The 17,212-nt window shown below is 42.3% G+C and overlaps 2 protein-coding genes across 3 annotated transcripts in view; one reads left to right on the top strand and one right to left on the bottom strand.

Annotated features, from left to right (window-relative positions):
* Positions 1-17,212, bottom strand: part of FBLN1 (fibulin 1) — a 364,927-nt gene that overhangs the window by 143,579 nt on the left and 204,136 nt on the right. The gene's annotated exons all lie outside the window — the stretch shown is intronic.
* WNT7B (Wnt family member 7B) overlaps positions 1-17,212 on the top strand; it is a 61,405-nt gene that overhangs the window by 41,176 nt on the left and 3,017 nt on the right. For both annotated transcript variants that reach the window (XM_075275164.1, XM_075275163.1), the window contains exon 3: positions 15,223-15,494. In XM_075275164.1, the coding sequence (XP_075131265.1) occupies positions 15,223-15,494 (272 nt within the window). The remainder of the gene's footprint in view (positions 1-15,222; positions 15,495-17,212) is intronic.

The following is a 17,212-nucleotide window of genomic DNA, read 5'->3' as shown; positions in this document are numbered from 1 at the left end:
ATTTAGATGCTGATGTTTTTTTTTTTTTTTTTACAAAATCCCTCACTATATTGGTTGCTTGTATGTGAAGGTCGTACATTCCACATTAGAAGACCATGAGGCCTTTGGAGAGAGGGGCCCAGCGCTGGTTGGTCCTTTGCCCTTTAATATTGGGTAGTGAGTACCTGTGTACAGTAGTTATGCATTGATACAAGGGTCAACACCAAGTCCTTGTGTCCTATGTAGTAAAACCCGGCACCATAATGGATTCAGTCTTGGCCAATACAACTCTATCGTTGAATATAATTCTTCTCTCTTTGCTGTCATTGACATTGGTTGTCATTGACATTGGTTGTCATGTCCTGACTCCCTGGTGAGCTTGTGATTTCATACAGGAGTCAATCTGACCGGGCCGAGCTGCAGGGTGAAGCACAGCAGAGGGACAAAACTGCAGTCTTGGTGGATTTCGGGCTACTACCAAATTGGCCACCAAATCTAAAAAGAAAATGTTGGCTATAGATTTCATAAGGTAACTTCTTGGCTCACGAGACAAATAAGCTTCAGGAAGAGAAACAGAGAAAACAATGACAATGTATATGTTTTTAAGGTGAACCTAAAAAAAATAGCCCATAGACGTCCATTGGGCTCCAAAGCCCATGAAAGACAAGGAGGGAACGCTCCAGGAAATGTGCTCCTTTTATGGTGCTGGGGAATGTGTCCTGCTGACAGCTCAGGCCTTAGGATATAGAAAGAGAGGTTACTTATCCGTACAAGCAGCGATGATGCCTATGGCTAAGGAATGTATCTATTTGGATGTTTATGTAAAGTTTTCCACAGAAATGTCAAGTAGCGATGGTGGATTAAGTTCAGTTCATGACCCCTCGAGTTTAGACGGGCAGTCCTGGTCCTGATCTTCTACCTAAAGGAACAACTTCAAAGAAAATTGTTAGACATGATCCTTGACTAAGACTTTACCACTAGAACCCCCATAACGGCAAACTTCCCCCAGAACCAGGCAGTCATGGTTCCCCACCCATAATACTGATCGCAACAGTAACCTCATAATAGTGACAGCTGAAGCACCTCCATGACATTGACCGACACAAAGTCATACAGCCCCCATATAGGCATGTTCAGTTGACACACTGTTTGTCTTTCTGGAAGAGTAGACAAGTCTGATTTGGCTATGACAACTCCAAAAAATTTTGAGAAAATTGTTGGGTCACACCTCAAGTCAGCGTTGAAGAACATTAGGTTTTAGAGTTCACTCTATCCTTCTCTGTTAGTGCCATATATAGGACTTTTCCAAGTTGACGCCAAAGAACATTGAATTCTACTTATATCTATCTTGTAATGGGTTAGAAGATCTTGGTGGATGTCCATGATCTTGGGCAACCTTTAGCATTAGAACAACGGCTGGGGTGAAGATGATGGATTCATCTCCCAACTCTTTGTTGAGAGATGAATCCATCATCAAAGAACTTCTAAGATACAATGTCCTCTCAGATTCTTTTATATGAAATTCTCCATCAGGTAGAGTTAGATACAGTTGTCACTTTTGTTCATTGTGACTATGGACTTTACGATGTAGAGTCAGGATTTAGTCTTGGCTGTACATTTGGTAATTTTGGTCACGTGTCCCCAATGCCCAGAAATCTTGGACAATCGGCAAATACTTGTATGCTTGATTTTACTCCAAAGTTACCTTGTTCGTAACTTAGAATTTGTTACCTTTCATCCATATTGATTTCACTGGTCTCTTCCATAACTGACCATCTGGAAACTTTAATAAATGAAGTCACCTCCAGCTAATACACTGAGATGTATCTACCATTTTTGGTCACTGCTTTTTGCGATGACTCTAGACTTTTTATTCTTTACGATACAGAGTTGGGGGAACATTTATGGATGTAAATTGGAAATTTTTGGTTGTGTTTTTCCCCAAAACAGAAATAGATCCTAGCAAAGGAAAATAAGTCCTTCTTCTGGATCCATTCTTGTCTTGTATGGCCACAGACGGACATGATAAAGGAGGCCCTGGCAGGAGGACGTGTCACCACCTGACTGACAATTGCTAACAGCCTTGCTTCAGAGGTTGTCTTCTCCCCCATCCACTGCTTGTATATCATTTTATCCCCGTCTTTGAAGTGCTTCCCACAATTATCTGTCACTAGCACATCAGGTGACATTGCATCTGTCCCGCTTGCTCAGTGCTAAGCTGGTGATGGTTAAAATTACTGTCCAGCTTACAATCCTGTGACCAAAACACAAAACTCTTTCATCTCACGAGCAGTCTTGTTTACAAAGGAAGGAACTTGGTCTTCATGTGTTGACTTATCTGTGGGGGGTTTCATGCTTTTACATGAATTATCTCAGCATGATATAATAAGTATATACGTCTTTAGATGGTCGTTTTCTTTCATCAACTTGTATTGTGATCCTCCTAAATTTCTTCGGTGCATTTCCATCAAAATGGTGGAGGATACTGCTCTACAGGCCCCACCGAGGATCTTAAGAAGTGCCCGAGATATCACCTTTTCTTGTCTCCATCAAAATGGCTGGTCATGAATATTTATTAGGGGTTCCGCCCTTACTTAATTCTCTTAGAATACTAACAGGTGATTGGTCTGTTGTATTACATTGTATCCAGTGAACCAGTGAAGTCGTTGCACCCACCCAAACGTTCTCGCATATGGCCAGTTTAAGACTCTCCACTTTGCGATGGGCATATGTTGGCCATGATGGGGTGAAGCAAATGGGGGGCTTATGGGGTTGGGGTAGCAGGGTATTACAAGGGTGAGAATAGGTGGGTTTATGGATATTGGAACGTACAGGTAGTGGACACATTGTCAACAACCACAATATGAGTTATTAGTAGCTTACTATTGTTGTAGGTAACTTGGAGTCCTTTGGGCACTTGGCCGATGGAAGAGGAGTCTCCCTCAAATTGTACTTCTCACAGTCACCACCACCCACCTACAGGGCCCCAAGCTGTTCTTACGTATGCCTCCACTCTTAGTTGTCTTAGGCCATTGCTTGGTCTCCGCTCCACCTGTCTTCCAGGCTATGCATCCCACTCTGAATGTCTTCAGGCCAACTGGACACCAAGATTCAGTGTCTCAAAGTCCTCCCATGAATCCGCCCCTTCTGGAGTCCCACTTTTAGTGAGGTTGCGCTCCTTGATACAATATGATGGCAGCAGGCTGGTTTTTTAGGCCTGTCCAGCATCAAAGGCTTGATCTTCTGGGCCTCAACGTAGGTCTATTGTATGAAGCATGGTTAGATGACGTATACTTTGTCTTGTGTTCTTCTGTTCTCAATGAGCTTTTACAAGGATGACCACAATGGTATGTTATGGTCATACTTTCCTTTACACAATCACCATCAAAGAATTCCTTATTAGCTTATGGCTTTTGAAGGCATGAATGGATATGTTCTCATTCCTTCTGTGTAGTTGAGTTTGTAAATGGTGTATGATGTTGTTAGGTGTGTCCAGGTAATAACGCATAGCTGTGAATGGATGACAGTAAAGCTGGTGGTGATGCTATGGGATTCGGCAATGAAAGGTGGCTTCTTTGAAATTTTGAGACACCCCTATAATATATATAGTAGTATGGGACTGGATGGGAGCTTGCCTCACGCAATGCAAGCCCCACCTAGAGGCTCCTCATCTAAATTTATTTTCACATAAACACGATTCATAGGATAAGAAGATAACATGATAGACATAGCTGTCCGAGTATCTAAAAACAGATTCAAAGCCATAATATCTCCCTTACCGATCCGTAGCTTCTCAATCCCTTTATGGCATATATAAAAATGGATATGTATCTGCTGCTGACAGGTACCATTGTGGTCACTACTGAAACCCATATATTACCCCAGCCCTGCAGATAGATAGGTTAGTGTCACCATAATCAGCATATCACCCCAGCCCTGCAGATAGATAGGTTACTGTCACCAGAACCAGCATATCACCCCAGCTCTGCAGATAGATAGGTTACTGTCACCAGATCCAGCATATCACCGTACTCCTGCAGATAGATAGGTTAGTGTCACCATAATCAGCATATCACCCCAGCCCTGCAGATAGATAGGTTACTGTCACCAGAACCAGCATATCACCCCAGCTCTGCAGATAGATAGGTTACTGTCACCAGAACCAGGATATCACCCCAGCCCTGCAGATAGATAGGTTAGTGTCACCAGAACCAGGATATCACCCCAGACCTGCAGATAGATAGGTTACTGTCACCAGACCCAGCATATCACCGTACTCCTGCAGATAGATAGGTTAGTGTCACCAGAACCAGCATATATCACCCCAGCCCTGCAGATAGATAGGTTACTGTAACCAGAACCAGCATATATCACCCCAGCCCTGCAGATAGGTTAGTGTGACCATAACCAGCATATCACCGTACTCCTGCAGATAAATAGGTTAGGTTCACCTGAATCATTGAATGTTTTCCTATCGTTAATATCTACCTCCATTGCTGAGATTTCACAGTTTTCGTCAATCTGCAAATAAGCTGAAATTTCTAAGGCAAAAAAAACAACTTGAACCCCTTTTTTTTTTTAAAAAAAAGTAAAAACAACCCAGGGGCCTGGACTACTCTTAGCCCTCCCCAGTTGCCTGCCGAGGGTGATGGAGCCGGACTGATGACTCTCATAATACATGGACTCTCTGAATTATAATTTCTGTAATTGCTGTATTACTACCTGTATAATACACTAGTTTACTGTACGTCCCATCCTGAAGAGGCTCCGAAGACACTTACAACCCCCCCCCCCCCAACAACCTGTAAAAATCAGTAATAATATGAAGCACGTCAGGTATGCTGAGCTTAGCGAGTCCCAGCATAGTGGCCTCTTTTGTTATTGGTGCCAAAAATGATAATTTAAGGTCCATTTGCTGGTGCCAGAACTGGGGAGACTCTCGCGGGTCCAGAGAGATAGCGATATCAGGTAACAGATACAGTTTAACCATTATTTATTTATTGCGCTATTATCTTTTCAATAAAGCAATTATCTTATAGCAGATTATTCACCGGCTGCGGCCGAGAGCGAAGACAACGCCGGCTATTAATGGAATAGAAGAACATTACATTGATAAGATGGAAATTAAACGGAATATCTTAGATATATTGTAGTCAAAACAAACGGTTTTTGTTAACAGGAGAGGATCTATTTTTTTCTCAGCGGATATTATTTGGCTGATGTTCCCATATATCTCCCCTACAGCGACCATTCATATCCAAGGATGAGCCGACCATCTAATAAAGCAGCCTAGATCTATATCTATAGAGCATCTTATTAATCTGTGCTATATTATCATATTATTACATATACTACTATACCATACATACTCCCCTAAGCCCCAGCTAAGCTCAGCCATTACATATATACTATATGTCACATGATATCACCAATTACTTGTGCTATATATCAATTATATTCGGTTATGGCACTGTCATAAATTATAAAGTTAGGCTTCTTATATATGTTGGGCATCCCATATACTCATGTATCACATATATTGGGCATTATATATACTCCTGTACCACATGTCTGATATCTCATATACTCCACTAATACATGCGCTGATCAGTGTATATACTGCTGTACTACATATGTGATATCTCATATATTCCACTATTACATGTGCTGGGCATTATATATACTCCTGTACTACATGTCTGATATCTCATATACGCCACTATTACATGTGCTGGACATTATATATACTCCTGTACTACGTGTCTGATATCTCATATACTCCACTAATACATGTGCTGGACATTATATATACTCCTGTACTACATCTGATATCTCATATACTCCACTATTACATGTGCTGGGCATTATATATACTCCTGTACTACATCTGATATCTCATATACTCCACTAATACATGTGCTGATCAGTGTATATACTTCTGTACTACGTCTGATATCTCATATACTCCATTATTAGATGTGCTGGACATTATATATACTTCTGTACTACATGTCTGATATCTCATTTACTCCACTATTATATGTGCTGGACATTATATATACTGTTGTACTACATCTGATATCTCATATACTCCACTATTACATGCGCTGGGCACTATATATAGTCCTGTGTTATATGTGTCTGATATCTTTATATACGCACCCTTTACATGTGTTGGGTATTGCATATTCTTATATATTACACATATCTGGTATCTCATATACTCACTCATTACATGTGCTGGGTACTATATACAATTGTGCTTGGCACTGCATATATTTATTGTATTAGACGTATGTGGTATCTTGAATACTCACCCATTACATGTGCTGGGCACTGCATATATTTATTATATTAGACGTATGTGGTATCTCATATACTCGCCCTTTCCATATACCAGACATGACCCATTGTATGATTCGCACCACATCCCGCTTTCCTCTTAGCACCCGGGTATACGGGATGATGTGTGTAAATCTAATATCTTATCCCAGATAACTCAAGTTACAATATATGGAAAACAAGCCGCCTGTTTCAATCTAATCCATCCAAATCTGGTCTTTATTGTCTAGACGTCAGACAAGGAGCCGAGTCTCTTTTCCAGCAGTCACATTTTTTTTTTTTGGCCGTTTTAACCTCTTAGCTGCTATAGATGGGTGCCATCTGGCACCGAAAGGGTGGATCTGGTTCAGTGGCGGGGAACGCTCCATAAAGTAGTATAGCAGCGACTTGTTCACATAATTACATAATGATCTGTGAAGGAAGCCGCCAAGGAGCAGGTCTGCGAGCAGCCGTGAAGACAATCTCACTTTACTTTACAGCCTCTAGTAATCTTATTGAGCTGCCCGGCAGTATTGTGTGCACATGATGTGTGTGTGATCCCTGCCAAAACCTATGTACACACTGGATTTATACAAGAGTCATTTGTTGGCATAGAGCGGAGATTCCCAAACTAATCCTTAGCGATGCCTGAGCAGAACTCATCTATTCCATAATGACCAGTAACTGGGGGCCCCGGAACAAGCATGGAATGGGCCCTCCTCCCCTTCGCAACCCCTTTCTCATCACTTGACCACAAAGAGTGTCTCTCTCTCTTTGGAGGACCCGTCATGTCCTGTGATAAACAGCCAACCCATTGATTTGAATGTTTACCATGTAATGCCTCAACTCTCCTGTGGGGGCAGTGCAGAGAAATGATACACTTACTGCCAGGTTGTCCTAAAAGACTACAGTTGATCACTGGTAATCCAAGCAGGGGTTTTCTCTGGCGTCTGTGGTTGGGTACTGGTTATGTTTCAGCAGTGACATCATCAGTACGCAACACGTGATCAGTGAGGTCAGTGATGATGTAACCTCTGCACCTCATAGCCAGTGCTGTCACAGGGGACACGCCTTGCAAATGGAGGTCAGGGAAAAATGAGTATCACTACTTTTCTTCTGTTTTTTTTATATCACCAATGTAAAACCTCTCGTAATATGTGAAGAAACCTAACAAAAACTAGAAAATCTCCCTACAGCACCCCCACTGGAGAAATAAGGTCTTACACCATTTCCATTGCAATATTTGTGTGGACACGTTGAGAAACCTCAGTCTGCTAAGGCGAGGGAAAATTACTTTTCAAAACTAGACAACCCTTGTAAAATAAAATAGCATTTAAGAAATCCAAAAATTTGAAGGTGTTAGAAGAACACGTAAGTTTTGTTTCAGAAATGGCATCAACTGAAGGGAACAATAGGGCTCAGCGGCAATACCAGACACAACCAATGGACTAGTGTGGTGCTATTTTGGGGGAAAATTTTCTAATGCTGTAAAACCCCTTTAAATTCCCATCTGAAGAAAGTTCTTAATGATCAAGATGGTCTACTAAACACCTCGGTGAGAAGAAATCCGACTCCTCGCCCACTCTCTGTAGAAAGTTCTCTGTGGGGTTTTGGGAGCGGATCATTAGGAAGTCATATTAATACAAGTTGTCTGTGTAAGCCATCTCACCTCCGAGTCCTCTCATTTATCCAGTCTCAATGGCTTTGAGAAGTGAAGACCATGTCCATTACGTCTCTAAGCTCATGGTCAAAATGGAAACTGCAAGGTAGACAAAACTGAGCAAGTATGTGTCATTCTTAGTGGAGCACTTTCCAAAAACACCCCGAGCAGGGTTTTGTCTGCTCCCTCCTTCTGTACAATGGCTTTCTTGGAGACCATCGAGCCGTGAACAGCTTGTCTTATTCTTTCGACTTCAGAAGACCACAAATACTTGAACCGTGTTTGTTCCCTTTTTGTTTCTGCTTTCTCGTCTGTTGAACAACTTGGTTGTCCTACCAGATCCTTTGACTGTGTTTGAAGAAGTGGATAGACGGAAGAAGAGCTGTCTGGTGCTAGAGGAAAACGTAATGTTATTTTACACAAATCTTGGCCAATCGTGGTCTTAAAGGGGTTCTCTAGAGAAAAAAAAAGTTGCAGCTGGGGTAGGTGTAACTTTTTTTTATTTTTTTTCCCTTGGTGCCAGTGTCAAACTATCCCAAAGCACCAGAGGCTCCTCCGTTGGGCCCAGGCTTTAACACAATAATGGTCCAGAAGAAGACTCTCATACTTGAAGGGTACTTTGGTCTACTTCTTAGGGGTTGTTCGAGGGCAAACCACCAGAATCATTTTATATGGTACAAGGAACCTCCGTCTGACACTGCCTGGTGCTCCATTGTATAGCGCCAGCTACAGTCCAATACCGTGTTAAGAAAATTTCATCTCGTCAATCTTTCTGTTCACCTTGGTAAAGGTTTCTTGATAAAATCCTCTACGTGGTGGTTGATCCCTGACAGGTTGCTCGCAACACAGCTGAAGAAACCCATCAGCAGCAGCTTCATAAAACTTGATCTCCGCTCACCCATACTTTGTCATTAATTCATGATGATGGGATGAGAGTCGGCACTTGGTTATGTCACGTTCACTTCTCGGCGATGAAGAGACTTGTTGTCAGGTCTACATAATGAAAAGGGGGGTTGTTCTACGCTGGTGTGGACTCCGATAGTTCAGTCCTTGGCATTATAAATGGTTCATTGAGGACCAAGCTTCAGGTGACCTCCCTGACTACGACTACAACTACTGATTTTCTAACTCTTTTTGATAATTTTCGAAAGTCGATAGCAACTAGAAGTATTCTGCCATATTTATGTGGATGGGAAGGGATTAGGCCGAAACGAGTTCCAAGAGAAAGTTAAACTTTATAGAAATTTTGGGTCAAACCCGGTTCATCCTTCTTTCCCCACACCCATCTAAAACTTTTGCATATGACTGCACATTACAAGTTTCCAGCACTGAAGGAGTTAAGGATAACTTTTCATGGAAAATGCTAAGCGATCACTTTGTATTAGAGACCAAGCTGAAACCTTTGCTGCTGTTGGCACGAGGGGCTCCCGGTGCCGCTTCCTCTATTGGACATCAATGATTATAGGAAATCGTTGTGTATTTGCTTTGTCTCTCCAGCACTGAATGGTTTCCAGCTGATAACCGCAAGTTACATTATCATGTCTGAACGTCTCAGACGTTCTCATACTTGTGCTACAGTCAGAAAGTTAGGAGCATAGGGAACATTTAGGTCGTAATAGTAACCCCACTAAGAACCGGGAACTTCAAGTTAAGACGGAGAGTTGTTGTCTTTGGTCAAAATGTTACAAAATTGTATTCAGTAACTTTTCAGGGATAATTTAGAAATCTCAATGGTAACGAATGGGGCGGACATGGATCCTAAAGGGGTTGTCAACCAGTCTAGAAAATGGTAAATCTGTCTTGTATTGTGGGGATTTGTCTCCTGAAAAACTGGGTTACATTTGGTTAAGTGCAAAAATTTGGTACGGTCTCCTTTCCAAGTAGAGGTCTTGAGTTGGGACAATTCCTTTGTATCCTCGAACCAACAGGTCAAGCCTGGGAGTTATCTGTTGACTTTGGGCGATGCTTTTGGAGCCATATTTCTTCTGCAGTATAGTACAGCATGGAGGCCATTCCAATCACCCACCAATATGGTGTCCTAATGGTGCATGTGGTTGGGAGTTGTCCTCAAGAAGCAAACTGTAATGGAGGAAAATAAGAAAACTACTTACCTTACCAATGCCTCTCCATTTCCCTGTTATCTCCCCGTCTTACCACACTAACCAAAACTTTTGTTCTGGTAAGCATTACTAAGTAATGTATATTTTGGATCCTACTTTTGTATAATTTTTGTCTCCATTCTTGACAAGGGGTCCCTCTTGGTACAATGTACAATGGTCCTCTTAGCCCCTTAGATATTTTTTGTTCCCCCATATGCTTGCTCATGATGGGTGAGAATCTAGCTATACCCCCTTGCTACCCTATATCTTCTTTTTTTACTCTAGATGGATTTTGGCGAGTTCCTTCAAAAAGCATTCTTACCGTGCAGAATTTTTTTCTACCCTACCTAAAACTTTTTGTAGCTTGGACTATGCCCATGTCTGGTAAAGTTCACACCTTCAGTAGGAGTCTCCATCGCAGACGATACTTAAGAAAGCCAGGCAAAATGCTGGACTCCCTGACCTGATGGACACCACAATGAGGTCAGTCGGGGACTTTTTTGTGTCTACAAAATTACGGTTACTTATGATGTCCTGCTCCTATAAGAAACCAGAGAAACGGAAGTAAGTAGGGCAGATGCGTACGTAGCCTTAGGCAACGCCTTCTGAGAAGAGAGATCTTTAAGAGTTAATGGATGTTTCTGCATGACAGAGTTTACGGCACTTGGATAGTTCAGGGCTCCAGATTCAACCCTGACGTGATGGATGTTGTCTCACATCAACACCTCATCTGTGGCTTTCAGAGAAGTCTTCTCAGGAGCAGTGGTGCCTGTGATCTTAATTATCTCCATAGCCTTCTCCAAGGCATGACATCATAACAACCAATCCCGGCCTATACCTTCAAGCTCCTTGCCACGGATACGCTCTCTAGAGCATGCAAGAAAGGTCTTAGTGGTTGATGGTCCTTAATGTTCCTGAGCTGTGTGTGCGGCGTATGATGTATTGTTGCTGTTTTTTAGCTTTTACAAGCTGTTGAAATGTCACATGTGACTGAATGGTGGACAGGCCGCCACTCTTTAACTAATGGGAATCGTACTCTTCTTGGCATAACGGTACCTTCTTGGGAGATCTGGAGGAAACCTTAATCCACTAAGCTCCAGATCCTTTCACACTAAATATACCTCTATCAATACTCCAATATTTTATGGTTTTATGGATATTTTTACAGCGGAATCACTCTGACCATCATATGAAGACTATTACTATCCAAAATTTTTACCTGGGTAATATTTTTGGGGCAATAAAATATGTATAGGTATTCTTCTACGGTTAGAAGGATGAATTTGGTGAAACATCGCAAACAATTGTATGGGACAACCCAGGCCCTAGAAAGTGAGGGGGCCCAAACGCCAGTCTACAATAGAAGATGACGCCAATATTATAGCTAGCAAGTGGTAAGTGGGGGCCCCTTTCTAGATTTTGTATTTGGGCCCAGAAGCATCAAGTTTTATCTCTGTTTTTGCGCTTATATCAATTCATAGACTGACGTTCTATCTGCTATAGATTAGACTTGTCTCCATCTTCTTGCTACGGAGACTTGTTTCCAGGTTTCATATGACTACCAATGGACCATTGAAGTGATGTTTGATGAGGTTTAGGTTGTGGACTCTAGATTTTAAGGACACATTGATCCAGGGTTTTTATACTGACTGCCAGATTGGAGCCGGGAAGGATTTTTTTCCCCCTGAAATGGGGCAATTGTCATGAGCCTCATGGGGGTTTTTGCCTTCCCCTGGATGAACACTGTAGGGGGTTGTAGGGTTATAGGTTGGACTTGATGGACTGATGTCTTCATCCAACCTCATCTACTATGTAAATACACTATGTGTAAACTTGGACTGAAAGAGGTTTTTTGGGGGTCTTTAATTGTTGAATGTATAATAAATTAGAAGACTACACAAAAAATTCAATATAGGTAAAAAAGAAGCCTTGGGGGACACATTGGGGGTCATTTACTAACCCATCTACGCCGGTCATCTAGGGTAGATAGGTGTAAATGTGGAGCATCTTTGGTGCACTGTTCCTTATTGCGCCATATTTTTGGTTCTGGTTTTTACAAATGTGGTCAGAATGGAGTAGCGATGACAAAAATTTTCTATACCATGCCAGACAATTGGAGTTATACCTGAAACGTGCACCAGATCCATACTGGCACCAGAACATCTTAATCGTTTTTTGTAGTAGTTTAGTTCACCAAGCCCATTTTTATACATCTTCCAAAAACAAATGTTGTGTTGGTGCCTTTCGTGTCATTTTTTTACGGTTCACTTTGTGCCAACTTTTTGGCACTTAGATTTTTGGACCAAATTCCGTATTAAAGTAGGTCTCGGGCCAGAGCCCATATGAACGTGTGGAAGACAAGGGGGTGAGGCCTCAGGGTGCCGCCAAGCGTGACTCATTTATTAACATTTTCCGCCAATATTATTCAACCTTCCCCCGTTTTTCTAATTCGGTTTCCACCTCGTGGACGGAAAATGTGCATTATTATTTTTTTCGATGTGGGCATGGCTGATAACTAGAGAATTTTTGAGTGTAGTCATGTTGCAAATATGTGTGTGTTTTGGTTGCAGTCTTTCTCTGAATCGTACTCGTCCTTACTACTCTAGCCAGGATTTCGCCACTTTTGTATCCTGAATGGGGTTTCAAGAGAATGCCGGGAGACTGCCAGGGCATGTTTAACATTTCTGTAATACCAAAGTCATCTTTTTATATTTAACATTTGATGAGGAGCGGTGAGGAGGAATCGGGGAAATTAATGTATAATAAGCTAAGAAAAAATGCATGCAGTCAGACTTTACCCAGAATTCCTGGCACGAGGAGCGAGCTGTCAGATCTTGGCTCGTAACGTCGAATGATTAGAAAACCGAGCCGCTATGTATAAATGTATAAATGTTTTCTTCCACTCCTTGGATTTGACATGGGTATTCCAGCAGGCGCGGGATGGTACTGAAAATTATTACAGACATAAAGGGATCATTGTATATTTTGACTGGAAATGATATGCTAAAAACCATAGCGAAAATAATATTTCACACTAATATCTGCCAAACTGTAACCAAAAAAACATCTGCTACACCTCTCATGACTAATAACCATCTTCTCTAGAACAGAATATCAGCCAAAAGGGCTACTGCTCTATTTCAGGGCGTCGACTGACCATCCAGTGGTCCCAAATACATCTCTAGTTACCATATTATTGCGGTATTATTTGGCACTATGGGGTGGTATTATTTAAGTACTGTTATATAAGTTCTGTATAAAATATACCCTCATATTTGGTACTACAAAAGGACATTTTTAAGGGCAGCATCCATTGAGGTTTACTACTCCTCCAATTTGTAAAGCATTGAGCGATATGTTGGCTCTGGCCCTGCCGAGAAGAACACACTTGCTTGGCACTTTCTGGGAACGGCCATGGCATTGGCTAACCAATTGTCCATTCTTTCTTCTTCTTATGCGATCGCCATCTCCTAAGGTGGGAAGTCTCATACATGGACCATGGTATTAGGGTGTCCTATGACAGAATTTGTATTGGGGTACAAAAATTTACATTACCAGCTGGATAAGGGTCATGCCAACCTTGAGGACATGGGAGGTCAGAACAAACCACTTACACCAAACTTGCCAACAACTACATGTACAAAGTGGTTTCCAGGAGAAATTTTTTTGGAACATGCACTATTGTGGACATCATCAAGCTTTGTGCCCATTTCTTGTGACATGGGCACAAACACATAAAATGATGGCCCTGGGCGATGTGCCAACTCTTCCGGGAGTCCAGACAAACACCTTTTTTCTTTTTGTTGGCAAGAATCGTTTATTCTTCTATAGAAGTCCATTGTAGTCTGGGACTATTTTATATATTTTAAGAGTTCTCATAAATTTCGGAAATATTTGCCCCATGTATCCATGACCGGTGCCCTTTAATCCACCATACATTACTGGCCCGAGATGACAAATTACATATAGCGGTGTTTATGTTGGTCTGTGTACACAAAGAGCCCGAATGACCGTGACAGACTCGTCTCTGTCTGATGTCTCACGGTGACAGAGACATTACGTACCTTTAAGGTCACAGAAGAATGAGAAGGATTTCAGATATTCGTTGTGCGTAAATACACTCTCTCAGGAATCTAGATGTTTTACTGCTCATCCTGTCAAATTGTGAAAGTTGGATGTGGTATTTGTTGACAACTTTTTGGTAAAGAAGATCAGCAGATCTTAGCAGTGACCAGAGATGTAACGATCATGGTCGCAGGGAGTGCAACCACGACTGGGCCCGACAAGGTACGGATGGAGACAGTGTTCGCGGAAAACCTGGTTCCCTGACCACTATACATATTGTATATGGAAAGGGGTCCCAGCATGTCACCAGATCCCTTTTTCGATAGGTACTAGCCAGGGGATGTGACGGAAAATAATAAATAGATATACTTGCCTCTCCGGCAATCTTCTGTCACGTGACTGAGGCCTGTGATCAGGCTCACATAGGGTGCGTAATGACGTCAGTGTGCGCCAATGTGACCGCTGAGGATCAATCACAGGCCTCAGCAGAGACGTCTGCAAGATGGCCAAAGTTGCTGAAGGTGAGGCAAGGTGAGTATCAGTGTTTGTTATTTTTATTCATCTTCTCTGGGCCTCCGATTATTATACTCTGGGGTCTGAAGAGACCTTGAAAAGTTTGCACCTTGGCCCACAAGACACTTGTGATGGAAGCCATTTTTTAAACTGAATCCAGTATGGCTACATGGGACATATTGTAGACATGGACCATCCAACTTTCAATGGTTTGGTTGAGGTTGGAGCACCGATTGCTCTTGATCTTCTGAGCCAACATAACCAGGGAGAAGGGGCATGAAAGATGTATTAAACAATACATCTTTGGGCTATGAAATATCCTCAGCATGGGCAGAAGATGTTCTGCTAGAACAAGGATCAGAATATCGTCATCTTGTGCAACAGATGAAAAGCTGGTGCCAAGATGGTGGGATGTAATAGTGTCTAACAGAAGCAGGACTCATCGCACCACTTTGTGTACTTTTTCGATAGTTATTGCCCAGATTGGCTTTTGGGTTAGGCTAACCAGAACTTGATCCATTATCTTGTATTACAGTATGTTTTTGCTTCTCAAGTTCATGAAGTTTTTGTGTTCTGTCTCTGCAGGTAGCAGGGAAGCCGCCTTCACCTACGCCATCACTGCCGCTGGGGTAGCACATGCTGTGACCTCCGCCTGCAGCCAAGGAAATTTCAGTAACTGTGGTTGTGACCGGGAAAAACAAGGCTACTACAACCAGGAGGAGGGCTGGAAATGGGGAGGATGTTCTGCCGACATCAAATATGGCATTGAGTTCTCCAGGAAGTTTGTGGATGCCAGAGAAATAAGAAAGAATGCCCGGCGGCTTATGAACCTTCACAATAATGAAGCTGGAAGAAAGGTATTCTAGATCGGGGTAAACAAGTCACATTTATGGGTCCATGATATGGGGGAACTTATTGTCATCTCCGGGTCCTAGTCTACTACAATATGGTGCCTCAGAGGGTATGAGTAACCTTGGACGAATATGTAGACTTCTCATCCAAGAAGTCTCCTTATCAAGGACAACCTGCCCGGAGAAGGCCTCTATAGGGGGACAGTTCAAGGTCTTGATTCAAGGGATCACAACCCAAACAGTTCTGTATTCTGAAGAAGTCCTTTGTCCTTATGTAATGACTTTCGTGTACGGCAGCTGGCTACGTGCATACAGTCACTGGCGGACGGCCCTGTTTAAATCGCAGAGAATAGCAATATAAAATTTTTATAGAAATTGGCTGAGTCTACAGGCTAAAAAAAATTTTTTTCATATGGTTTACGCAGTTTGTTTCCTGGTTAATAATTCCGTCATTATTAACAATAAAACATGATCGTCTTTTGGCAGATCCAAGGGAGCCATTACGCCGCGGTCTGATAGAAGTTAGCTTTCGCTGACTCCGCTTGGTTTACACAATTACATAGTTAGGTTGAACAAAGACGTAAGTCCATCAAGTTCAATCGGAGACGTAAATCAAAGCCCTGGACCCCAATAAAGAATCTTTAATATGGCCCACAACGACCATCTATACACTTGCCAATGTTTCGTTAAAAGTGCAAGGGGGAACGGCGCACAGAATTCATCTAAAAATTTTGGGTGAAGCCACGCCTTGTTCTAGACCCCATTTCCATGCTATTGCAAGAGATGAGAGTCCCGAAGAGAGGGCCACCTATATACAGTCGTAATAAGGTGTCCGAAAATGGTTTATCTAACTTGGGCAACCTCTAGGCGACTGAGGTGTTTCTGTCTAAAGGACCACCCAGACCTGACCCCTTGGCCTCTCCTCTCGAGCTACAAGACCTAACTACATGGCCAGGAAAGAGGTTAATGACTTAACTATCCCACTAAAAATGTCCGACAGATCTCTGAGGGTGTGAAAGGTGAAGCCAAGTTGTAAATACTGCACAGAGAATGCCAATCATTTGCCTAGAGCGAGGAGGCGAATCTTCTGAACAAGCTGCACAACTACTGTTGTGATGGTGTAAACCTGTCACCGAAACAATGGTCCTTGTGACATAGCGCGGCAGAAGAGACGTAGCGAGATGGATTTGGACAGTGGAATTTACGCCTCGGTCTTGTTTTGCTCCTGTTTGCCGAGCTGCCATTTGTAGAATGTGCCCGATCTGACCTTCCAGCTTAGTGAATACTGGTGGAAATGTCAAGACATAGGTACTCGGTCTCCTTGAGGAGATCCAGCCAATAGGAAAGTTTTTAGGGTAATGCTTCCTGGGGAAAAGTATGCAAAATTTATCTCCTCCAGTAAGTCAATGTCTGACCTTTTGCGTTGAAAGGTCTGGATTTTTAGCAAAACCAGGGACACCTACCCATCTGTACACCATATTCAGATTAGAAGTGGTGTAAAGGTTGTAGAGGTAAGAAGGGGACTTAAAATTTTTTCCCTAGAGTCATCCTTCAATCTTAAAGGGATTCTACCATTAAAGCAACTTTTTTTTCTAATTACCACGTCGGAATAGCCTTAAGAAAGGCTATTCGTCTCCTACCTTTAGATGTGGTCTCCGTCGCACCGTTCCTTAGAAATACCAGTACTTACCGGTATGCTAATGAGGTCTCGGCAGCAATGGGGG

This window comes from Leptodactylus fuscus, chromosome 5 (genome assembly GCF_031893055.1).
Source record: "Leptodactylus fuscus isolate aLepFus1 chromosome 5, aLepFus1.hap2, whole genome shotgun sequence".
Classification (NCBI taxonomy): Eukaryota; Metazoa; Chordata; class Amphibia; order Anura; family Leptodactylidae; genus Leptodactylus; species Leptodactylus fuscus.
Note: the sequence above shows the minus strand (reverse complement) of the source record. Positions and strands in the feature narration are given on the sequence as shown.